This window comes from Xiphias gladius, chromosome 16 (assembly GCF_016859285.1).
Source record: "Xiphias gladius isolate SHS-SW01 ecotype Sanya breed wild chromosome 16, ASM1685928v1, whole genome shotgun sequence".
Classification (NCBI taxonomy): Eukaryota; Metazoa; Chordata; class Actinopteri; order Istiophoriformes; family Xiphiidae; genus Xiphias; species Xiphias gladius.
In genome coordinates, this window is record NC_053415.1 from 15,580,643 (window position 1) to 15,607,045 (window position 26,403).

The following is a 26,403-nucleotide window of genomic DNA, read 5'->3' on the forward strand; positions in this document are numbered from 1 at the left end:
ATTAAAAATAAAAGAACTATTTCATCCCATAGCAGCACATTTTCTGCTCAATTTTAGACATTCTTGTACAATGATATGGTTGGCGTCCACAAACAAAGAAGTGAATACTTTAACTTATATCCTACAGTGGTAAGGAGTCCTGAAACTAACAACAAACAAAGGCAGTAAAATCTTTTTGGACAAGTCAAAAATGTGCCTGAATACATCAGAAAATGATACAGTTAGTTAAATAATACAAATGAAGGGTAACAATTAATATAAAGAAGAAAGAAATATAAAACTTACGATTTTCCTTCACCTCCAGTCATTACAACCTAATTTATTTTCATTTTCTAATATCCTTCACCGGCTCATTTTATTTATTTATTTATTTTAATTAATTTTTTAGTATTTTAGCCATCAAGTCAGTCTGCGAACTTCTATTTAGCATAAGGTGGCTAACTTTGGTAGTGTTCTCCGCCAGCTAAAATGCTTCACCGATTTTTACAACAGTGTATAAAGCGTAGCTTCAGCAGTAGTATGATTAACATCACTGTACATGTACTGGCTGGTGTACTTTTATGAAGAAAGTTTGCTTCATCTAGGTAGCTAATAAAACACACCTACCCTAGGGAAAATAAATCTGACTGCAAGGTAAAGTATTTTAGCCAGCAGCTAATGCTAATCTAAAGCTCACCTTACTGCCTCTTAATGCTATGGAGGAGCTGAAAAATAAAATGAGCGTGTATAAGAGTAAAATAAAGTTTGAATGTATTTAATCAGCTGATGGCAAGTTAGGGAAAAGCATAAACCTTTATATTTATTATCTATTTATTTATTTCTCACCATTTTTATAATTTAAAAAGGTATAGTCAGTGATTCTAATCCAATACAATCCGCTAGCTGTCTGTTCTGTGTGCGCTGAAAAAACATCTGGTGTTCCTACACATCCCTGGCTCTGTAAATAGGAAACAAACAAAGTAGCTCGGCCCGAGCCACACAACACTATTCCAGCTAATCAGCAACAGGGGGTGTTAGTGCGGGTGCACAGGAAAAGAGAAAAGAAGAAGAGCGGAGATTGGGGAAAGGGGGCGATGGGAGCGAGAAATTATAGATCTGGCACATGCTACCGTGCTGAACTCCATGTCCCCTTTGCTAATGTTTGTTAATAGCTATTCCCAACTGGTTAGTTAGCAAGCGGGTACCTGTGTCACATTTGTGTGTCCTGCAACGTTACTTACCCACGGACATTCAGCTTATTTTCTAGTTTGCCAAGATATGGTGCTGATGTGATGATAGCTATAGTGGGAGGAGAGTTGTGAGTATCACTGTCTGAAGCTGGGGTCCTCTCTGCATGTTAGCTTCGCGGCAGCAACTATAGCGACGGTTTGCTAACCCACAACCTAGCCAACGTTAGTTACAATACTTACGATTCGTTGTTTGCGCTATATCATTGTATTTGTCCATAAAACGTGCAAAGGGTTTTATAGCCATGAAGACCTAAAAACAGAAGTGTGCTAGCAAAGTGGGATTATTTGGATTAATGCATAGTTCAAAATGCTATGCCAGGTAAGGTTACCTACCTTGTACCTTAGCTACAAAACTAAGGATCCTCTCTTCTGTCACTGTTTTGTAAAAACAATCTAAAACAAATAACTCTCGCTAGTTTTTACTCTATTGTGTTTTGGGTGCTGGGTTTGTGTGTATATAATTTGTTTATTGACATTCTATATTATAATTTTTTGTTTATTTGTTTTGCTTCAGCTATGAGAAAGGGTATCCACTTCCACGCCGTATAAGATGCTCTAGATCCACAATATCTCTCTTTTGGTCAGCTAGCCCAGTTGTGAGTGTCGTTGCCTTGGCAATGCAAGTTCATGAATTCGGGGGGGCGGAGCTTCTGAACGTTACTGAAGGGGTGGGTGTATTTGTTGAGTTCAAATACCAGGTCTTCCTCCAGACTCACTCACTCCTCCTTTAACCAACTGTATTATTCATTGACGTTTTTAGTTATATTTTCGACTCATCTGATAACCTTTCACTGCCTTTTGTCAGGTTCAAAGCGCCATACACTTGCACTCTGACAGAAATGTGTCAAGCAAGCCACATGCCCTGCACACATTTAACAATTGATCTGTAAGACTGCTAAACGCTGACAGAGGATTAATTGACCCCGTCTGGGTGATAAGACTGTCCCTGAGCAAAGGGAAGCCACCATGCCCTTGACCTAAATCCCTTCTCTCAGCCTGGGCCACTGTCACTCTGCCACTGTGAATCTGATGAACAAGCGACGGGAAGGAGACATCACACACACAGTAGTGAGTAAACACAAACAAGAAGGGCAAGACAAGCTGGTACGGAGCAGCAGAAGCCCTGCCAAGCCCGCCGGTTCACAGATGAAGAGCGGCGATTGATTTCCATCAGACACAGAGCCCACTGTACCCCCCCCCACCCCACCCCTCACCCCCATCCCTGCCCACAGAGGCTTTAACCCATGCAGTGCTTAGCGAGAGGCAAGATCCAGCCCTCCTACTGCCCTACATTTTATACTGTTAACACTCACGGATACATATTCACTAGGCTGAAATGAGGACGAGGATGGTTGTTACTAGTGTTGTTGCTGACTGAGTAGAAAAACTACTCCGAAAGCCGCCTATAAACTCAAGAAGGTTTCTCACTGAGCTACTGTTATATAGTGTTTAGTTTAGGGCTGACACAATTAACCGATTAACTGATTTGTTGTTCAACAGAAAATTGTCAACAATCATAATTGAATGTAAAAGCCAGTTATTAGGGCAAAATGCAGAAGATTCACTGCTTCTCAAAATATGAGAATCTACTGCTTTTTTTCTGTTTTATACCAAAGTAAGCCAAACATCTTTGGGTTTTGGACTATTGGTCGAACAAAAGCTCCGAGTACTTGTGATGTTATAGACAAAATGATGAATCGATTTTAAACAAAAATAATTGATGAATAAAATAAAATAATCTTTCATTAAGGCTCTAATATATAAGTACATACATAATTTTTTCAATTTAAATGACATGAACAGAACAATACCATACATATTTTGTCAGCACACACACACACCTTAAGTACTCTCGGTGTTGGCAATGCACGCGACTCTCTCCGACTCAGCGCTCGCTCAGCCTCAGATGGCCCAATGGGCTCAGCTGCTCCCTTACAGATGTAGCCACTACAGTTCCTCTCTAACACAGTACGCAGCCCATCAAACACAACTGTGCTGGTGGTGCACCCCATTCCTCCAGGTCCAAACAGGCATCAGTCAGGAGAGCCTGCCAATGACCCAGTTTCCTCGATCGTCCCCTACTCCTCCCTGGTCCATGATCTAACTCTGACCCGAAAATCCACAGCTTCTGACCTGGGGAGAGAGCGCTGGTGTCCGGGCAAAAAGGATCCAGAGAGGAGAGCCAAGGAGGATGGCTTGAAAGTGAATTTATTCATACACAGAAGTCTCACTGTAATTCCTAGCTGTCCCAGTCTGTGCTTATAGGAATACCTCAGTCAGCAGACGAGATACAGTGAGCGAGTGAGGTAGAGCAGAGAACGAGGGATGGGGGGATGAAGGATGCTGCGTGAGCTCTGCTGCAGCTTCAACCAATGCTGAGCTTCGGTGCAACGCAGGCTTGTATGTGCATCTGTCTCACTTACTCAGTCACTTGCTCCTCTGAGCCCCTATGTGCATTTCCTAATTCTATCCTATTTTTATGCTTCTCATTTCCACATTTTCATTCGGAATATTGACTAGACATGAAATGAATTAAGCTCTTTAGTTTAACTCCACAAAATGAGACTCCTTTAGGGAGCCAGATGAATAATTATGAAATAAATGGGTTACACTAAATTCAGTCTTATATCCAGAGGGAGAGTCTGATTCCATGGTCAGGCAAACAGCAATATGGCTGAATGCTTATTTAGTTCAGTTGAGAAACAAGGGCCAACGGCAGAACAACGGCTTTAATATGCAGCAGTCAGCAGCCTGTGTTGTATTAAAAATATAGCACGAATACAAAAATCTGTTAAGACAGCCCGTTAAATACTTCACAAAACAAATGAAATAATCAAATAACGTATCACATATGTACTGAAATAAAATTTAATGTCCAAATCTTGTGGAAAACCCAGTGACCTGACTCAAGAATCAAAGAAATCTCTATTTACAAAACATACCAAGGACATTGGAGGATTTAAACCTTTTAGGCCAAGACATCAAATAGGGAGTTTTTTCTACAAAAGATTAGCTGCTGCTTGATCACAGGCTGGCTGCTCTGCCAAGTAAACAGATATATTTGGAGTTGAACAACAAAATTTGATCATACACAGGCTTTCTGAAATGCCAGGGAGTGATTCATCTGGTGTTATGGCCTTTGATTAAAATGTCTCTGGACAAAAGATAAAAGCAGGAAAATATGAAATGTTTTCAGCTGGAAAAAAAAAAGAAAAAACAAAAAAATCACCTCCCTGTCTCTACAGTTTGGGTTGCTGCTCCTACATTTGTAAAAACGGTGAATGGCATTTTAACAAAGTTCTTGTTAGAAAACTCAGCATATAAATCCTCCTGCGGGTCAAAACTGTGTTACAGCCATTTAAGAGACCAACACCGCCTGACACATTACATCTGCCTGCTGTGGTTGCCCATGTTCCACATCCTGATTATGAGGAAAAGGGGAGAAGACGAGGAAACAGAGCAGTGTTCATTTTGATTGATTTATTACTGTCGCTTCCCTTCCTGCAGTTGCTAGTCTCACACTCAAAGACCCCTTAAGACCTCAGAGGACATTTTCAAAAAAAAAAAAAAAATCATCAGTCAGAGTGGCATGTACATGGCCCTGCTACTGAAATACAGCATGTCCCCCTGGCAGCAGCTGTGATTACTTTCATAATGCTTAATTCTGTAACAGAAACATACTGGCATCTGTCTGTTTAATTCCTTTTAGAGATAGACCTTTCATGAAGTCATATTAAAAAGGTGCGGACACACATGCGTGTATTCAGGCACACCCAAACAAACCCATTAACACACAAACACACACATGCACGTCAGGAGAATGTGAAGTGCTCCCTTACATCATGATGGCGCACTAAGCCATAGATGCTTGCACGCATTCCTGCTTACTGCTGTGTTAATATTTCAGCAGTGCTTGACACACTGAACTACATTCGAATGTACGATGAGATGAGCTGCAGCGGAAAGCAGCTGTAGATGAGGGGATTCAGTAAGAGAGAGGGAGGAAGAGGAAGAGAGAGACAGGCGGGTGGAGGGACAAGACTCTGTTTATGCCCATTGATCTGTTAGGAAATACATCTCCTCGTTTGTTTTGCCACCTTTCTCACACCTGTGATGCACTCCATGCACGTCGCTGGGGGACGTGCATGGAGGGATTTTAGGCTTACTATACAGAATAACGAGAAGCAATCTGGTGTAAAACTGGTAAAACTGCAAAGTCATTAATACAGTTTTTGAGGCTATGTAGGCCAGCAGCGACACAGATTTTCTTTAACTTGAGCTCCTTCTTTTTTGATGTTTGAGTGCAATTTAAGCTTCTGCCATGAGGCTTTGTGAGCTGAAATGTTTACATTACACTTAGTTTGAGTAATATGGATATTTAAAAAAAACAATGTTACAATTGATACAACTGTGCCAGCTGTATTCCTTCCTTATTCTTGTATTATTAAGTAGAAAATACCCTTTCCTGTGCTAGAAATTCAAATAAGTCTGACCAAAAACAAATGTTTTTTTCCTCTCAATAAAATTTATTAACAGCTGTCATTTATTGCTGCCAGTTATTACTAAATGAATACCAACATAAACAGGAGTGAGACAAAATGGACAATGATGCACGACTACAAGACGACATTGTTTGAAGTGTCACAGCTGGTGATTGTAAATCTTTCGCCCTGAGGACACAAATTCTTCTAGTGCCTGTAATGACATGTCTGTCACAATGTAATGACGGCTGCTGTGAGGGTACGTGTATGGGATTTCCTAAACCTGACAAAATTATGGTTGTAATTTAAGCTTGTAGCACTAGTGATGCATCAATAGTCAATTTCTTTAAAAAAAAAAAAAAAAAAAATTCCTTCATTTTATAGAAAGAGTAGCAATACAGACAAGAAACATGTGGACAGAGAGGGATATGACATGCAACAAAAACCTATCCTTAACCACTAAACCAGAATAAGCCCAAAATAGTTGCCTTGTTGCGTGTTCATCTGACATGTATTCCAATGTCAAGTTATAGCTTATACTATGCAAGCATTGCAGGAAACATAGTCCAAACCACATCGGATAGTCAAAACAAAACAGCAACGAGATTCATGCTGAGCTAAAGAATGTTTTTCCAGGTAACCCAATAAAAATTAAGCCTCCTGAAGTAAATTTGTGACTGACTTGGAATATGTTAGAGGAATGCTCATGAGGAGCTAGAGCCAGTTATTTGCATTGTGAGAAGACCCCTCCATTACTAGCCAATCACAAGGCCCAGAATAAGAATCCCCATGATTGTTGGCTGGCTGCTACTAAAATGCTAAAAATGCAGTGGCATAGGCAGGTCTGCAGCACGTCGGCCATGTTGGATCTGTTTACCATGTAACCAGCAAATCCCAGGTTTGAATCCAACCCTGTCACTCCCATATTTTCTGTTACTCTCCATGTAAACCCTAATGGCAAAAAGGGCACAATGCCAACAGAAAGTTTATTAGATGCCCCCATGTTTGCTTGAGTGATAAGTTTTACCATATGCTTTGCCTGTGATAAATTATTAAGGTCAGACAGGGGATTACTGAATCATTAGATATGGCTGTGTTTCTTTCTACTGCCCTTATGTCAGGCACCACTGTGTGCAACAAGCCTCCTCACGACAAATGTTGCAAGAAAAGTAAAAGTATCCTTTACATTAGAAATAGTTTCACGTCTCCTGTTGACTGTGACAGATGCACTGCCTTCTATAATATAATATAATATAATATAATATAATATATGTTAGTGCAGATATGGGACACAGTCCATTGCCCCTGCTCAGCTTGAGGTCATCTATTCTGTGCATGTCTGTAGCTGACAAACAAAGTGGTTCTGTAGCCTCCAGCAGTACACAGTTGGACTGTGTCAGCCATACTAAATCTTGAGTTGTAGCTCCAGGCAAGGCTACACTGAGAATTGTAAGGGGGTTTATAGTGTGCTGAGGCACAGTGTGGGTCATTTGTAGGAGTTCAAGTGTGAACATCCTCTGTGGGATGTGGAAGCTCAGTGAGTCCACGCTGCACAGCTCTGCTCAAATCTGCAGTAGCTGCAGAGGAGATAAGAGCCCGTCTGAAACACTGCTGGGTGTGCGAAGCTGCATGGATTATGCTGTTGTTACACAGCAAGGCTTCATCCTCTGCAGTGGGCAATACATCCTGGCATGCCATATTAAGTATGACCCCTATAATGTACTGATGATACTGCTGATTGTTTATGTCACCAAAGGTGTCCACAGTGTTAAACTTTGATTTTATTTTAGCAGTTTATACTGAAGTTATTTCAATTTTTAAAAGTGTTGAGAACTGAGAAAACCTATACAGATTTACATCATTTGAATATGTGAAGCTAATGTTATCTGCTACGCAGTCTTATTGTGAATATGGGCGGACTTCAATCCATCCCTATTTCAATATATCGTTATCACTTATATAACTGAATGGCACGCATTGGAGCGCATACCTCCGCCAAGGCCAAACCATCCTACATGTCTGTGTAGTTCTTATAATAGAAAAATAACTGATAACATAAATGATTTATTGGTCATAAAACATAGTTAGTATAACTGTGTGTAATGCGGATTCAGCATTTTCTTCCAACAGATCGGAAAATACTAATTGGATCATAGATCTAAAATTTATAAATGTGTGCCCCCCCCCCCATCAAGAGCCAGGCAGTATTTCCTGAGAAATTGTCAAAGTTGTCAAAAATCCTTGATCCGCTCCTTTAACTGGATCCGTGCCAAAATTGAATGGGTTCTTCCCATGCACCATTCCGCCAACAAGTTTGGTGCAAATTGGTTCAGTACTTTTTCCGTAACCCTGCTGACAAATATAGGTATTTATGAAATATATCTAAATATTTTCCTGCAAAACACTACTTTATTGATAATATTACCTTTATTAGAGCTGCAACTAAAGATTATTTATATAATCTACCTATGTCACAAAATAATGAAAAATGTCCATTACAATTTCCCAGAGCCCAAGGTCATGCCTTCAAGTTTGCCGTTTTACCAACCAACTGTTCACAAACCAAAGAAATTCAGATTACATTGATACAAAAATGGAGAAAAGCACCAAATCTCTAATATTGGAGATGCTGGAACCAGAGAATTTTGGGCATTTTTACTTAATAAATGACTTGAACAATAATTTGATTCTAAAAATAGCTTTAGATCTGTCCATTGAGTAATTGGATTGATTGTGCCACAGTGTGTTTGAAAACAATGAAGGAAAATTAATAGTACTTATTTACAATATTGCATAAACTTTCATTATTGGTTATAAGGAACTGTTAGTTTCTCCTTAACAAAACGAGCCTTTCAAAACACAAAGTGTTTTTTAAATCAGGTTTTGCTTAAAAGCCCTATTAAACTAACACATACACATTACAGTGTAATCAACGTGACCACTGGCCCATAGACACACCACACTGATATCCATAGAGATCTCTTGGTGGTAAAACAGCAAATTAAATACCCGTTTCTCATATGCACCTGGACTCACCGACCACAGTCACGACATCTGCTGCATATGGACACCATCACTGGCCTGCAGTGACCCAAAAATAACACCACTTGTATTAATGCAGCCATTTCAAGCTGTTAACAGCATGAAATGGTAGGTGGAGTCACATTAAATACATCAAAGCCAGCACATGTGGACATAGAAGGGTCAACTTGAGTTTCACACTAAGCAGTGGACAATCCTAAAACACAACCGGGCCAGACTTGTCTCTTCATGGCTCAGAGGAGTAGAGGGGAGTTCAGGAGGAGTTGGCATCTCATCTGAGGAGCCTCTCTACGATGAAGGTCAGGTCCGCTGTGGGGCTTGTAGGGAGAAGTATGTGTGTTTTGTGTGTGTGTGTGTGGGTGTTTGTTTTCAGAGAGGCCACAGTGTGGTGCACCGCAGTGACATCACCCAAATATCCAGCAGTGTAGGGTCAATATAACAGGCTGGCTCCCAACTGGAGCTCTCCAGGGACTCCAAAAGGAACTGGCTGTTTCCTGCTGATGTGTGTGCGTAAACGCTGTCATAACAAAGCCGCCTCTCGCTGCCCACTGTCCTTCAAACTCAATAAAAACTCCTGTACTATGGAGATTTTGCTGACCTCCTCCAAAATATAACAACAAAAATTGAAGAAGTAAAATATGGTTGTAGGAGCAAAAAGCCAGGAGCACTATTACCCCTTGACCGGTCTTTGAAAATTTTAAGTGTGCTGTTTCCCGGAGTGAAAATTTAATTTAGTTTCTCAAAGTTATTTGGGTACTGCCCGACAAATAAACATGTTTTACATAGATGGGCCTGGAATTCCAATAAGCCAAGTGCTCCAAGATGCTGAGTTGACATTTCAACCCCAAAATTACTTGACACATGACAACAGACAACAGAGTGGACTCAAAACATTGTTTGAATAGTCTATGGCATGCATGGCATAGATAAAATTTAAGTCTTTCTTTGACCTGGAGCTGAAACCCAGGTTATTCTGTCAATCTTAAAATGGTACTAGACAAATACAACAGGGGCCACATCCTCTTCCTTTTACTTGGTATTTTAGGATGGTTTATTTATCCCAGGAGAAAAAAAAAAGACCCATTTTCCTGAGGGGTACCACTTCCTTTACTTTGTAATAGTGCAGAGTAAGTATATGTTGCACAAAAAGGACACAGCCACAAATAAAAAATGTGTACACAAGTGCACACACACACACACACACACACACACACACACACACACACACACACACACACACACACACACACACACACACACACACACATGCCATGCACTGTAGCTGTATGCAGCTCTGTTGAGTCTGCAGTTAGTGAGGTTGCTACAGTGGGTTCAGGTTGTCATTATATCATAGATGCTGCTCAACAAACGGTGCCTTTCCACAGCCTCTGCTGCAGCACCAGTAGAGAAGGACTGAAACAGGGCCAAGCCCAGAAGGCCTGCAGTCACCCTCTTACCCCTGCCAACTCTGTTTTGGCTTCACAAATCAAACACAATGCAGAGTAATCGCATTAAAACAAAAAAACAAAAAAAACAGAACAAAACAAAACCAAAAAAAACAAAAAACTTGTTTACTCAAGCAAGATAGTGCGCCACAAAACTGATCTCACTGCATATTCAAAATTATTTCTGGTAAATAAAATGCAGTTGCCTTGACTTCAAGTTGGTTCTTCTTGGGAAAATAAACTTATGAACTGCTGACTGCTATTAAACAGCCACGGGGGAGCATTAAAAATAAAAACAATCGTAGAAACAACTTAATTTCTGATCAGTTTTTATCTGAAGGCAGAAACTAGCCATTCAAATACTCTTCACCCCCATGTGTGTACAGATAAACTCACACACAAACGTCCACAGAGCATCGCAAAGCTCTCCTCAGAGGTGAAAGGTAGGAGAACATCAGTGTATGAATGATGTTACCGCCACCTACAGGCAGAGGATGATACTACACTGAAAAACAAGTTTTTACAGAGTCTGAGCAAACATGAAATAAGACTATTATTAACTACTATTGAACAATAAAAATGTTGCATGATTATGGGTGATATAAGCATTTTGACAAGACTACCATTTACTAAAGATACACAGAGTGATGGTTCTTCCTTCAGTGACTGTACCGCTGCTGTGTGATACTATAGTCTATAGAAACAGCAGGCAATACTTTCCTTCCTGCACCCAACGGTATAATAGAGCCATTGTTTGTCATAGGCGCGTCATTTCCAGCAGCTCAGCACAGAAGCAATCACACCCAACACTAGAGTCACTACAGTGGAAGAAGAGGTGACCATATATAATTTGGACTGTACAGGAAGTGAAAGTTACAAGAACCCAGAAGTATTTTCACAGCTCCAAAATCTCATTCACATCACAAACAGAAGGCAGACCTGCTGGCCGCTGAGGCCAACACAGGCTTAGTGCTAATACTGTGATGCATAAAGTGATCATCAATTCTCACTAGCTTTATTCAGTACGAGGCAGGAAACCAAAATATCCAGGCGTCATGTTTTGCACAGAGAGAAAAAAAAAATGTCACCTAGATGACAAGCTGTCATCACTTATTGTGGTGAACACGGTTTGGTCTAAACAACCCTCAATGGGTCAGTGACCGGTGCCCAGGTGTGAAGGAGATTTTCGAGGGAGTATGTCATCAGGGTCAGGCTCTGACATGCAGTTTGGAAGCTGGGAGCTGACGCATCCTGAAACAAGCCCATACTGGCCTGACATGAGGCCATCGCAAGGCGAAACACCTACACTCTGTTAGTCACAGCTGCGGGTCAAGCATGGTGGCTGACATACAGGTGGTGTATTTTCTATGCACCCATGCATGGTTCAGTCTGTGTGGTACTGAAGCATAATGACTATATTACTGAGGTTAAACTTAATAAATTTTACATTATTTACAGTTAAGGCTCGGACAATATTCTGCCTATTTAGTAACTAATTTAGTAAGAGTCAAACTGTGCATATCTCATATCAGCATATTGTTGCTTGCAACTGAAGAATTAGGGCAAAATACATTCATGCATCACATGCCGTGCCTTCACCAAAATACATAAGAATCAGGATAGGCTTTTCTTGTATCAACATGTAAGAGTATTTAGGACTGCAGTCCAAGTTTTTGCCTCTCACGTGTTAACATTACATTAGAGTCACAGAGATAAGCATTCAATTTTCAGAAAAATAAACACCCAGCGATCTTTGCAAGTAGCAGAAGGCCTTTTAACAGCATATTTCCAGAATCCTCAAAGACCCCTCTAACTAACTGGATGAAAATATATTCCATCTGTTGCAGGATAAAAAATATCTTTACCTGTTTTTCAAGTTGTGTCCTATCCAGGTAGCCGGAAACTGCCTATGTAAAGCACAAGCAAAAATATTTACGTTATTTTCTAGAACAATATGAAATGAAGTGGAAAGTAATATCAATATTCCAATATAATGGATAATAACATTTTAAATTTAGCAAAAATTTTAATAATTGAGCAAGAAGATAGTTCACTCATTTTGTTTCGTTTTTTGTCTCTGCATGTTCATGGCATGTCTAATGTAGGATTGAATCTGCGGTTTTTCTTGAATATGCAGACAAATGTGGCTTTTTATGAGAGAATTAAACCGTTTACCATCTTCGTTTGGATTAGGAAACAAGGCGCAACTTAACAAATGGGTTTAAAATCTGTTATCATGCAGTGGATGGAATATTTTTTTTCATTTAGACAGTTAGAGAAGTCTTTGAGTAGTATGGAAATCCCTTCAGAACAGCAAAATTGCTGTTAAACAAGCTTATTAGATTCCAGATTGCTGGGTATTTATTTCTTGGGAAATTGGATGCATAGCACTGTAATCCAAACGGTAATACATGATACAATTTATGCTGATGCTGCAGGCATCAGTTGATTATAAAAACACACAAAAGCCTGTTAATAACAAAGTTCACATCAGTCATTAACAGGTAGATTACATAGTAAAAAAAATATGAAAGCAGACTTAATAAGAAGCCAATCAGCAGTTACTGTAACTATTAATCCAGGGGCATTGCTCTCTGTTTGGAGCATCATATGGATAATATCCCACAACCTTAGGAGAAAAAAAAAAAAATCTTGTCCAACAGATGGTCCCTACAAAGATTTACTAAACAATGAAAGCCAGTTAGACTAAGCAGATTACATATTACCTACCCTCACTTTCAAAACACCAGCAGTTGCCACACGGGAGCGTGATACTGTATATCTTTCTGCTGAATGTAGAGCGTGTAGGAAGTGTCAGGTGAGGGAAACGAGAAAGAACGGTGGGAAGTGATTGCTATCTAACGTAGGGCAGAAGGAGGGGAGGTGTAAACTCAGTTTGAGATGCAGTGAGAGTAGTGATTAATCTTTATAGCCTCTAAACTGCAGAACAGCATGAGACAGGATTTAATGTAAAAGTGGAAGCAAAGGCAAACAGGATGTGGCAGAAGAAGAGCACAAGTAAGCAGAAAACATAGGTAATTTAAATGGAGACAAATAACAGGTAAGGTTAAAACTTGCTAATTCAAGACAATTCACACAGTTTTTTTCCTGGTTAGGTAGCGACTTGAAGATGCTGTGTTGTAGGGAGACCGGGTTGGGGATAATTTGGGGGGAAGGGGGGTTGGGAGTTTGGGAACCTTAAAGGATCAGCTAATCTGAGTTGGCTCTTTGTTTGTAATCAGTGGAAATCCTCTTGAGCCTGGTTCAGTGAGCGCTGCTGACAATCAAGGGAAACAGAGGATGGAGGAGGAGATGAACGCATGTCCGTGCACCTGCACCACTAAAATGGCAGTGGATTTAGCTGTAATACTGTACCACAGAGCCCCCTGGGGAGGCCACAAACAGCTGCTACAAGAAAATGTGACACACGATGGCTACACAGTGGGCAAAGAACTTGTTCGCACGGTGCAGATACAGGAGAATGTTTTGTTATCCACGTAGCATCAGTCTTGGATGTAGAGTTGGACAATATGTTGAGACATTCTCTGTAAAGTAATATGAATTTGTCAGCCGTTTAAGACTTTGCCATACCATTTATTGGCCCTTTAAAAACCCTGGGTGTAATGAAACATTGCAGACAAAGCTGAAAAACAGCAAGCTGGACTGCATTACAGAAATATTTTGTTTTGTTTATCTATAAACAGTCTCTCAATTATCTTCTAGATATGTTGATATTGCTGTACAAATATACGTATACAAAATAAAAGGCTTTTTATCCATATATTCCACTCCTAACTGGATATAATTCAAGTCTCGTATATGCCAACAACGTCATACACAAACATGCTAATAAATGTGGCTTAAAGTCATTAAGATAAAACCGATTTGCATGTGTATACCAATTTGTACCTCAAATAACTTAAGTTGTATGTGTGCAGTCAAACTTGCATAATGCACATCAGCCTTTTGGTTATTTCTTATTGCTTCACACACATGGGCTTGGCTTTAGAAAATCAAGGAGCGGCACACCGCCTTCTTTCTGCCACATGTGCTGGTGCTGCTCGAGTCAACCAAGCTGTGCCCCGACACCCACCTCTCAGAGGTCCCCACCCTTCCTGACAGAGGAAACACGTGTTATGGGATACATCCCTGTTTTAGAATAGCTTGACTAGGACAGTCAATATTGAAGTGCATACTTTTCTCTCATGGTCTGTCTGTGTTTGAAAAGCCACTTTTCACTTTTAGGAACAGCAGAGCCCCCTCAGTGCCTCTTGCAGGAACACACACCGTGCAGCAGAACTCTCTCATTATTTGCTGCTGATCCTGTCTCTGCTGTGTGAGATTTAACCTGCCTCATGGATCAGGCTAATACCACAATGAGCAGGGTGGCTGCTATAGCAACTAAGATGGATTTGACATTTTTGCAACTCTTAAGTCAGGTCACTTGTCAAGAAACGGAAAAATGAATGATAGCTGCAAACTTGAATTAATCAGACTCCATCAATCCAATTCCAAAAAAAAAAAAGAGTCTTAGTCTTAGTCAGGCAAGGCTTAGTGTGAAATATTTTGGAAGCAATGTTGAACGAATTTCAAATAATGTACTTTAGTTTTTCTCATATTTTGAGACACATAGAAGTTATCACAGCTAATCAGAGGGGAGTTTTAAATTTCAGCACACTGCTCTGTGGGTGGGGGATGGTGTCATTGGCCTTGAAGGACCGAGTGGAGACACTAATAGGAGATTAAGTCAAGTCAGGGATACTGAGTTGTTTATCTGCACAGCGGTGTGCACAATGAAGAACAGGGATGTGATCCTGCATGTTTATAACACTCACAACCACGCAGGGTGTCTGTTTTTAGGCACTTTGTACAACAGAACGCGTGGCCAAATATCAACAGGGCACTGTTCAGGGTCCAGGAACACTTTGTTTACCTCGATCACACAACAAGTGTGATTATAAGCAGGCCCCCGAGACACACTGCTGCTCCTCCATAAACACCACAGAGCTAACTTTATTTATCCATCCAGGCAAGGGACACTGCGGCAGCATAGTGCACACTCAGTACAATCCTGCCTCCTCATGCTAAGTCCCTGCAAAACAAACAGGGAGCAAACAAAAACAAAGCATCAAGGAGAGCTCTGTCTCCACTGTATGCACAGGCTTTGACAAAAAAACAAACACTGATTACCAGGGTCACGTAATTTCCTACTGAATAAGACTTTCATTTACGTCTTCAAGCTACTGTCCTGTGTTGCTCCATCTCATTTTTCTGAATGTCAGCTGATATAACAGCAGATGAAGGTCCCAAATCTCAGTCAATTTGTCACTTTAAACAGGGCTCATTTGTTTATTGAGGGCTGAGAGTGCACAATGGGCTTGTTTTGGCTTTTAAAGAAAAACCTCAGTGTTTCCTGTAAATGTTTCTTGAATAGGCAACTCCAGCAATTCAACAAAATTCATTGTACACAGGATAATTAGTCTAAACTTTGTACTGTAAGTGTTAAATGTTGGACAGAATATGTCTCCACCAGTGGAGGAAAGAGTATAAATTATGAGGTACTTACACTTTACTTGAGTAATTCCATTTTGTGCCACTTCCTACATCTACTCATTTAAGATGGAAATGTTGGATTACTGCATTTATCTGATGGCCAGGGTTCCTGGTAACTTTTCAAATTAAAATTTTACATAAAGCAAGAAACTACAGGTGAATAGGGTAAAAATGTAATCCTAACAGATATCAATATTAAGCTTCCCCGGTTGACTACTTACATTAAGACAATTATTTTTTGTTTTACAGGTTTGCTGAAATTGTATGATTAAATATGGACATGGGGCATTATCTAATTAAATATGTGCTAAATTGCATACATTTCCAGAACAGAAATCTGAACATTGGATACAACCAGGTTAAAAAAACGAAAACGCAGCATTTAGTTGGCGCCCCTTGTCGCATTTCACAGATGTATAAGTTGTTAGCAGCAAGTTGTTCCACTACAGGGTAATGCAAAAAAAACAAAACAAAAAAACCCCCCAAAGATTAGAGAAAAGCCTAAAAAATTAAAACAAGTTTGTGTAGCAGGACTCTGTTATTCCTTCTTTCCTGTCCCACCAATAATCTCACAACCCCTCAGATTTATCTTGTGACCCTTTATAGTGGCCGGACCCCTAGGTTGGAAACCGCTGGATTGAACAACCTAGCTGCATATAAAGTGTTACAACAATAAAATGCTGCTTACACCTTGATGCATCAACATTTCATTAGCGATCTAACAATGTAAGATGTGATAATACAGCAGTAGGTTTTCTGGAGAAATAACTTTTACTTTGGGTACTTTAAATACATTTTGCTCATAATACTGTGGCTTAACTTAAGCTGGGTTTGAATGCATGACATTACATGTGACAGTATTTTTAGATTGTTATGTTGGCACTTTTACCAAGGTGAAAGACCCGCGTACTTCTTCCACCACTGGTCTCACAGTCTTTTATGTCTGTTTGATCTGTCTTTTCACATGCCAAGCTTACATAAAAATCCAAAGGTGAGATGCAAACCCTGCCCCATAAACCACCCTTTCCTCAGGCCCTCCCCCTGTAGGTTGTGCCCCTCCCCCTCCCCTCCTCTCTGGCCTACTGTGTGTCAGAGTGAGGAATGCCAGCTATGCAGCTGGCCTGGTGAAAAGTCATTTCACAGAGGTTTATCCCCTCTGGCTGTGGCAGGTCACACTGCACTGCGCACAAAGCTACAAGAACGAGTGCTGAGAACTGCAAAGATTTTAAACTCTGTTTAATTAAGCTAACAGCATTCAGGGTTAACTTCACATTGAGTAACCTCTAAGTTTTATCTATTTACCTAACAAATGCTGTATTTACCCGCCTCTGCTCTGGTGCCTTGGATGGATTCAAGAAAGTACCTTTTCAGGGAAATCCTAGATGAACGATAAGAATGTGATTGTAACTTTCACTTTCATGCCTGCAGTCTGATAGCAGTCAGAGAGCAGCACAGCGTAAGCACAAAGCAGGGATGTTAAGTAGTTCCCCGATGCAGCCCTTCATTTTCAACACAGAACAAATAAAAACTTTACAATCTTTTCTATCCCAGTGAGAAACATAATTAATATTTGCTTCTCCTCTAGCTCAAGTGATATTTGAATTGCAAATGTTAAAACATGCCAGTTTTCATGCTATTTATAGATTCTTCATATAGGTTTTAACTTGAAATCTTAAAAGGGAAAGTACCTTTTGTATTGGCTAATTGCATGCTAATCCATCCCTCTGTGCTACACCGCATCCGACAGCAGCTGATCCTGCTGTGATCTGCCTCGAGAGTGTGAATGGGAGGTGAGTGACCACAGGGAGGCAATGTCAGAGGGGCCAGAGGGAGAGATATGGTATTCAAAGCAGATTAACCTACTTAGAATGGGCTGTTGGCCTGACACTAAACCCAGGTAGTCGCATCAGTTACACAGAAGAGTGAGTGACAGAGAGTACAAAAGAACACAAGACGTAAATGTTGTCTTATAATTGGCCATATTCTAAAGTTGATATGCTGGATGACTGCACTTCTGTTATAATGTTGTTCATTGAGGGTTAGTCCTTTATTCCCTTTATTCCTTTTTTTTTTGTGGGTATTTGGTCATAAACCAAAGTATATGACATAGAAAATTTGACCTGATGTTCTACACAAAAAGTTAAAAGGATCACCCAAGTGATTATAATTCATCCTGAGGGGGGCTGGGGGAATATCGATACCAAATTTAATGGCACATTTCACTAAAAATCCCAAATGTGAACCCTTTCCTGGAGTTACAGGAAAAGTCAGGGGATCACCAAAATCATTACAATTCATCCTGTGGAAACCACTACAGTCTATACAAAATTTCATTGCAATCCATACAAGAGATGTTGAGATATTTTCAGTCTACCATGCCTAGAGCCACAATGCTAGTGTGACTAAAAATAACACAGGTTAATATAAACCCTTATGTTTATCAAGGTTATCAGAGTTCAATGGGTTCAAAACACTGGGGTGTAGCATGAAGTACATCAAAGAATTAAGTCAACTCCACACTTGTCAAGTAAGAGTGAATCTCCACTAAGAGGAGAGAGCAAATCCTACAATTGGCAGTGATTCAAAAGTGGAGAACGTGTCAGGCGGAAAAGATAATGACAAGTTTACAAGCGTTCGCCTACAGGGTAACCCTCTATGTCTCTTCTGTCATGGTAACAGCCGTATTCCAACAATTAAAAGTTAATGGTCAGTTGCAGTGAAGGATGGGAGGGAAACATTACTTTTACAGACAAACTAAGGAGGCTAGGAGAGTAAATACACCTCACAAAAACGCGCGCACACACAAGGACTTAAAAGGAAATGTGATAGTCATTAGTCTGCTCTTTCTAGACAATTCCCCATCAGCCAACACAGATGCGTTGCTCAGTCTCCAGTCAGGAGTGTTTTAGTGCTTCTCAGGGGCTTAATCCGATGAGCTTAATCTGTGGGTCGTTGCATGTTTGCAGAGCCATGAGTTCTTTAGGCTTGACCAGTGTCACCTTATGGCTAATACTCTGGCTGGCCTTCTGCAAAACTAATGAATCAGTGATGGCAGGCAGAGGAGTATCAACCTACACTTGATATATTTTTCTCACTCACTTGCTCTTGTGTGGGCTGGGCCATGTGAGGACCTGTTTGTCATGGCAACATCCAGATGACTGTTAGAAGCAGCTTGAGGCTAACGGAGACTCTCTGCCATGCAAGCCTGCATTCGCTCACAAGGCTCTGATGTAGGGAAGGCTATAAAAACACACGTCGAAGCACTAGTGTCATTAGAATAAACAGAGTCTATAATTTAAAGACTGTCCTCAAAGGAAGATATTTGTGTTGAGACGGCAGAAGGACCGTTAAAGCTATACATTTGCTATAATCGCTCAACCACTATAGGACCACAACCATGCTAGCGGCTCTGTGATGCGACTTAGGCACAGCAGTGCTTTGAGCTAAATGCAAACATCAGAGTGCTAACATACTCAATGAAAATACCAGCACGATGTGTTTAGCAGGTACTGTTTAATGTTTACCATTCAACGTGTTAGTTTAGCGTGTTAGCATGCTAACACTTGCTAATTAGCATAGATACACAATCGGCAACTGAGGCCAATTGGAATTTTAGTTTTAGTTTTGCCGGTACTGGACAAACGGAAATTTTGATGATGATGACGCTAGATGAAAAGTCAAGGGATCAACAAAGTTAGTACAATTCATCCTGAGGGGAACATGAATCAAATTCCATGACAATCGGCAAATGTTGGCGCTAGAGGAGAAGTCTGTCTGATTGATCAGCTGAGAAGCATGAATGTCTGTACCAGATTTTATGGCAATCCATTCAATAGGTCATGAGATATTTCAGTCTGGACCAATTGTGGTGGACTGACCAATAACCGACGTTGCCATCCATATAGCCACGCTGCTAGCATGGATAAAAACTGGAGCACATCAAGACAAGGACTCTATTTCAGCTGGATTTTACATTCTGAATCAAGATACCCAAATAAATATTTTACAGTCTTTTGTGCAACAGGTAAACTGCAATCGCTATTCCATTCATTCAAATCTACTGTAGTTCCTTATTTGATTAGAGATGATGATGCCAGAGTTGTTATCAGTTTACAAAGGAAGGCAAACTAGATTAACCACATAATAATCAGAGGAAAAAGAAAGGCCAAAGGGGTGAGTCAGTACAGCTGCACTTAGGTGTGTGCCCTGCTGACTCAAAAATAGAAACCGTAATGGCCTCGAGGATGGAAGCAAAGCAATACCCCACTTGATTGCTAAGCTGTTGATGATAATGTGTTGCAATCCTGGCTCCGTAGCAAGATGTATGCATCAGCAGTGAGCTGTGAGCGGACGCTTGCTTCAGAATGACCCCCTCTATAACAGCGACCACCTAGCGGCTCTGCTGCTCTACACTAGTCTCCGTTTGGATGAATAGGAGAGCACCAAAACTAAACAAACTGTCAGAGGCAAAGGGAAAGTATTCCAGCCTTCATCAAAACACACTTCACCTCAGCAACAACCCATGACTGGACACAGAGAAAATGTAGGGTAGAAACACCTTCATCATTTTCTTGTTTGATACTGAAGCAGGCTATAAACACGCAAGTAGAGTCCTGTTGGATCTGGGGAATGTATATGTTTTGTGGTGGTGGGTGTAAAACAAGTGCCAGAGCGCTGCCACGCACTTACTAACAGGAAAACACCCACTGGCCGGGCTCCTCAGCAGGCTCATTCTGTTATGGTAACCTCTTCTGTGCTCCAAAACAGCCCTGCTAGATCAGGCAGAACACTCAGACAGAGTGGGCAGGTTAACAGTGAGCCCTGCCCACCACTTCTGTTCAGTTCAAATACAGCAACAGGAAACCTGCTCTATCTAGGAAAAGACAGGCCTCTGCTCTGCCACAAAGGGATGAAGGACAGGAAGCCACGGGCACTTCCCGTTCAGGCAGGATGGAAAGATTTTGGAGACTTAACACATCTGCATCTGTGTAATGGAAATGCCAATATAAAATGAGGCAATTATGTAACAACCATGAATTCAACAGTGTGCAGACACTGAACCAAAAATCAATGGATTACAGATTTCATAGTAGACAGATTTTTCATGGAGAAAAAAAAAAGCAGTTAAAATTTCCATTTTTCCCACATCAGAATAAGAAATTGTTAAATAATCTCCTGATGTGACCGTAAACCAATTCCTTGGATTCAGTCTTGGCTCAAAGTTCATATTTAATACTTATTTTGACATGTGGATAAAATATAGTCAGGGACTAGGCGTTTGTAAAAACAAAACAAAAACAGTTCACTATCAGCTGTCCCATAGAGATAAGCCTGGTGCAATTCATGTCCCTGATATTTAATCAGTTTTGATTTGCACTGGAACAAAATCTGTCTGCCTGGCCACTGGATCATTTGAGTTGGCTTCGCTACTGCAGTATTTATGTGCACTAACCAGGATCGGTCAGGGCTGGATGGCAGACACCCTTTCAGTTTTTTGTCAAAGTGCACTATATTATCCTGACATGTGCTCAGTTGAGGAACTCTCTCAAGCTTCCCATTTTATCTGAAAGAGCCCTGAGTGGCAAGTCTGGTTTAGATTACAACCACAACAGCCAAGAGGCATGCCCAAACCAAAGCAGACAAATTTTATAGAGAGTTGGATGGGAGTGTTTTTTTTCTCACTTTCCTTGAAGCCTTTGCTCCACAAGCCATGTGCCACTGCCTATATCTGGGTCTTGTAGAGCTGAAATATTTCCACTTCAGTTACTATAAGCTGCATTCACACATTCAGAGCATTTACTTGAAAACATTTAGAGACAACAGTGCATGGTTACTTAACTCTGTAACAGCTGACAGGTGTTTTGTCTCTTTAGATGCCAAGTAGAGGGGACTGTTAAAGGAAGCACAAATTCCCAGAGCCTAAGGTGTAGGGCTGCAACTAACAATTATTGCCATTATCAATTTCTCTGATGCTTCTTTCCCCCCTCAATTAATCATATAATCTGTAAAACACCATAAAAGAGTGAAAATGCCCATTGCTAGTTCTTGTATCTACAAGTTGCGTGTCCGACCAACAGTCCAAAACACAAAGACATTCAAAGTGTTGTAAAACAGGAAAAAGCAGCACATCCTGACATTTTAAAACTGGAAACCAGCTGACGTTGGGCTTTTCTTTTTCTTTTTTTTTTGATAAACATCAACAATCAAACAATTATTAAAGTAGTTTTCTTTCAACTGAGTAATCAGTTAATCGACTAATCCTTTTGCCTCTAATCAATATAGTTTCAATGGAAAATACCTCTTAACAAAACGGCAGCATAGTGTTGTACTTCTCCACAAAGCCAAAATGCAGTAACTAGATATTTAGTGTCGCAAAATAGAATCTGTCTTTTGTTTTGCGAACCAAAAAATCATTAGGCTTTAGAAATGTGTGCTTTCTGAAAAAAAACCCAAAAAAAACAGCATGTCAATTTTGCAAGCTGCATTTACCACACTCTGGCTTGGTAATCTCTGAGCTCTACAAGCCATCAGACAGCGGCTAAAGCAAGAAAATTGAGATACCAGTAAGATAGCCACAGCTGTTCTTACCCAAAACTCAATTTTCCTACTTTTTTCAACCCATTTCCTGTAATTGAAAATTAGCTTTCCGAGGTGTTAGTGAGTCAGTTTGTTATCCCACATAAAGAAGACAGTAGCTAAATCTAATCATGATGAACCGGTAAACTGGTCTTGCTAAAAAGGTAACCAGCCAAGCTTGACTGAGTAGCAGCAATGCTGCCAGACTGCTTTTGGATCATTTTATATTAAAAAGTGAAAGGTCTTTACTAATATGAACGGATATAAACTTTTAAGAAACAGGAAGAATGATGTTGCCTTGGATTCAGTGAGTTACGCTGTGAGCTAAAACTAGAGCCCTGTTTTTTAAGCATTATTACATACATTTTGGAAAATTAAGTACGTCGAATTTGCTACCAGTTCCTGTTTGCTCTGTATCAGGATGGTAAGACAAGTGTCACTGGATTACTTACTAACTACTTCCTGATTCCGAGGAAAACGGCCTTTTTTCTATGATTTCTATGTTGGCCTATGGACGTCTATGTAAGAGATAATGACATCCTTGGAAAGTGTAAATCACACTGAACCTAAACCACCTGACCACCTCCATGAACTGCTGGTCACTGCAACTCCTGCAACTGTTTACCGCGTTGATAAGCATAACTCCCTGTTGTACTTGGAACACCTGCATGCACCTGTGCCCTTTCGCCTCATGCAGTATCTTTGCCTCATGTCTCTCTCTCCAACCCTCCCTTTGAGAGCCTGTGGAGCTTTTCACTGGTAGAAACTGCCCTTACACTACAAAAAGTAGCCGGAATTATAACAAAGTGCCCAATTAAAGGAAAGTAGCCCAACTAGGCAGAAAACCACCCAATCTGGCAACTCTGAGTAGCAGCTGCCATCGCAGCCTGTGACTCCGGTGGAATTTTTGCAAGTGTTTTTTTTTTGTTTTTGTTGTTTTTTTAAGTGGCCAGTTTAAAAAAAAAAAAAAAAGCATACAATCAAGGTTTTCCAACAGTTTCACAGTTCTGCTAACAATTAATCTTGAAAATTGATTTTCAGGGCAACATGCGCCTATCAACACAACAGGCGAATGTGTGAAACAACTTGGAAAACCTCCATGAGAGCTGTTGGCTGTTATGTGACATAATCATGAATTTATTTTTTGATGTTCTGAACTGTGAGACACACTGAGGTGTTGGGAAGTTAGTTAGTTTGGAATTTTGTACCAAGTGGTATCAAAGTTTTGGGCTTGTCTAATCCACAGCATATATGAGAGAGAGAGATTGTCTTTTAATGGGTGTATTGGTTACTAGAGCAGCCTCATGTATTATTGACCCATTCAGAGAACTCATCCGTTCCCCCATCTCTACCCCCCTGTGTTTGTTCTTGTGGAGTTGCATTTACCATCACAGTAACAAAGGCAACTTACGCACCCTTTTAGTCTGATACCGACTGGCCTTGTGCTGAGAGCAGACAGACAGAAGAATACAGCAGGAGGTCAAGCTGCTTAGGCCTCACACAACACCGACAGCCCCGTAATCTTCTGACTGGCTCGATCCTGCAGCATATGTGACACCAAGCATTGGCGCCCAACACACAAGGCACAGCAGAGTGGTTGCTTTATTTTCTGACGGTTCGGTAGACCGAGGCTAAATGATTTGAGATGATCAAACTTTATCTTTATAATCACTCGACTAATCCCTTAGCTCCCATAGCTCCCTGCAAGGTGAGTCTTGAAATCATGTTTGTTGAGTGGCATGACTAACAAATCCAGCTTCACTTCATGAGAGAAAATGTTCTGTCAAAAATTGTTTTTTGAAAAAAACTCCCTGGCATGCCTACTATGTTTGAAAAATACAGAGTACACATCCACCTGAAGTAATCCTGGGATTCCCACATCTTAGGAAAATTTACAAAACCTTGGCAAAGCAAAAAAAAAAAAAAACACGCTGGTTTGGTTGATTAGATCAAGAGGGCTTATGAAATAAAGAGTTCTGTATTTTATCATGCAAAGCAGTAGGAGTAGCCATGTTTTTGTGCTGCTGACACTGTGTCTTCTATGCATTGCAGCAATGTTTGACTTGAGTAAGCCTGTCACATGATGCAGGAAGAACTCCCACAGGTAAGAACAGGTACAAGACATTGGAAATGGGCCGATTATATGCATCAAGGGAGGATGAATAACCTCTGCCTGTTGATGCAGAGGCTAGATTTAACTGGGTGAAAACACAAGACAGGAAATGCTGTCCACTGGCCCTTTTCACAAACGCAAAGACCCCCCAAGAGGCACGGAGAATCTTGTCAAAGCAATGTAGCTTGCAAACGGGACTTTTCCCACAAAGTCTAATGCCTAACAACGATGCTAAGCAGCAACTTGGGCACTCTGTTGATAGTTGTCCATGTTGTCAACATTTTCATTTTCTTTATCAGTGCACACACGAGAGCCCCATTTTCCCTGCTGGTCGCACAGTGAGTCGGTTGTGTACGTGCTGGCCATGGCCGTTTAATGGCATCAATCCTACATAATGTCCCCCATCTGTTGGAGAGCTTCCTCGGATCAGGCACATAGCAGGAACACTCCGGATCGGAGTATATCACCATTAGGTGGCAGGGAGTTAGGACTATTGATTACAATTACACAACTGCCCCCCAGCTGCTTCATACACTATACACTAACTAAACATTTCCAACTGTCATTGTTTTGTTATACACCCATCCGCCCATACATCAATGACATTTACCTGCTGTTGCTGGCAGACAGCTAAAACAAAAACTCACAACAACACACAGCTCTAAACCCGTATAAAGTACAGGTGGCGAGGCAGTGTCCTTTGTTGTATCGAAGTGCTTCAACGGTCCAACAAATTCAAGGCTGATGACAGCCATCATGGAGGTAATAATGTTCTCAGCATGCCTGAAGTGTGGGGAAACAGAGGGATGGCTCAGCTGAGGGCTCTGGCCTGTTACAAGTCTCTCTGCTCTCCGCTCCAACAATAAACAAAGAGGCTCTGGCCAGTGTGAGCCTTCATGAAAATGCACAAATTGTTGGGAGAGGAAGAGAGCAGCACAGTGCACTTGACTCTGAAACACAGCTGAGAAATTTCGAGACGACCGGTGGATATGTTTGTACCAAACTGTATTTTATCAACTAAATTAAGTTATGCCTTCCTGGGTGCTTTAAAACACAGAAATATTTGTGTTTCGAGTCGAAACCACATTATCGTAGGAATCAGAATGGGGAACGGCGGCCACAATCTTCCCTTTATGTCCCTGCAACAGAACCCTCTATTCCTGCTGTGGCATGTACATGTTTCACGGAGGAATTAATTATAAGCTGCGTGGACAGCGATCTTGGGTGCAGTCACATTTTTGCTTCAGCAAACACTTGAACTGAACAACACAGCCATACGTTCATTTCTACAGCTCATATATAAAGGGGTGGGGCCAGACCGGTGGCCAAGGGTGGCACGGGCCCCATGGACCGAGAACCCTCGGATGAGGTGACTCTTAACCCCTATTTGGAAAGTCAATCAGACGACCACAGACACGGAAAACAGCCACAGAGACAAAAAAGAAAAAAGAAAAAACACATAAGGTTATCAACAAATGAAGTGCCAGATGACTGCGGATACTAACACAAAAAAAGTCCCAGAGTTTCTACAACTTGCTTCAGTCTTCCTTGAGCATGTTGGGAAATCAACATGCATACTTGTATCATTTCTGCTCTCTTCCCTCCGGCGTCTCTGGCAAAGCACCAGAGTGAGAATGAATAAATAATACGAAGGTGTGGTTGGATGTCTGGGATCTTGAGTCAGGATTCCATTTCCCTGACAGAGAGCCTGGACGGTGTCCGTTTCGGTTACCTAGCAACTTCTTCCTGGAAAACTGGAACAATCAGACGGGGCACCAATCACCCAACACACGCGGACACAACAAAAGGGTGGACTCCTTTTTTTCACTCTTCGAGCTCTGTGGAAAACTGATACTGAGGAGGTAATACTGCAGGTACTCGCCGCCCAGATGTTCTAAAGGGGACGGTCAAATTCAGCATTATGTCACCGTCAGTGGACACTTTGTGTGTCTGAAGCATGGAAT

General features: G+C 40.9%; 1 protein-coding gene across 5 annotated transcripts in view; it reads right to left on the bottom strand.

The window, feature by feature from the left end:
- zmp:0000001200 (dedicator of cytokinesis protein 9) overlaps positions 1-26,403 on the bottom strand; it is an 83,951-nt gene that overhangs the window by 56,403 nt on the left and 1,145 nt on the right. For 3 of the 5 annotated variants that reach the window (XM_040148356.1, XM_040148355.1, XM_040148354.1), the window contains exon 1: positions 3,071-3,499. The exons of the other annotated variants lie outside the window; for them this stretch is intronic. In XM_040148356.1, coding sequence (XP_040004290.1) covers positions 3,071-3,241 — 171 coding nt within the window. In that variant the 5' untranslated portion in view covers positions 3,242-3,499. Of the gene's footprint in view, positions 1-3,070; positions 3,500-26,403 lie in introns of those variants that run through there. 5 annotated transcript variants of the gene reach the window in all.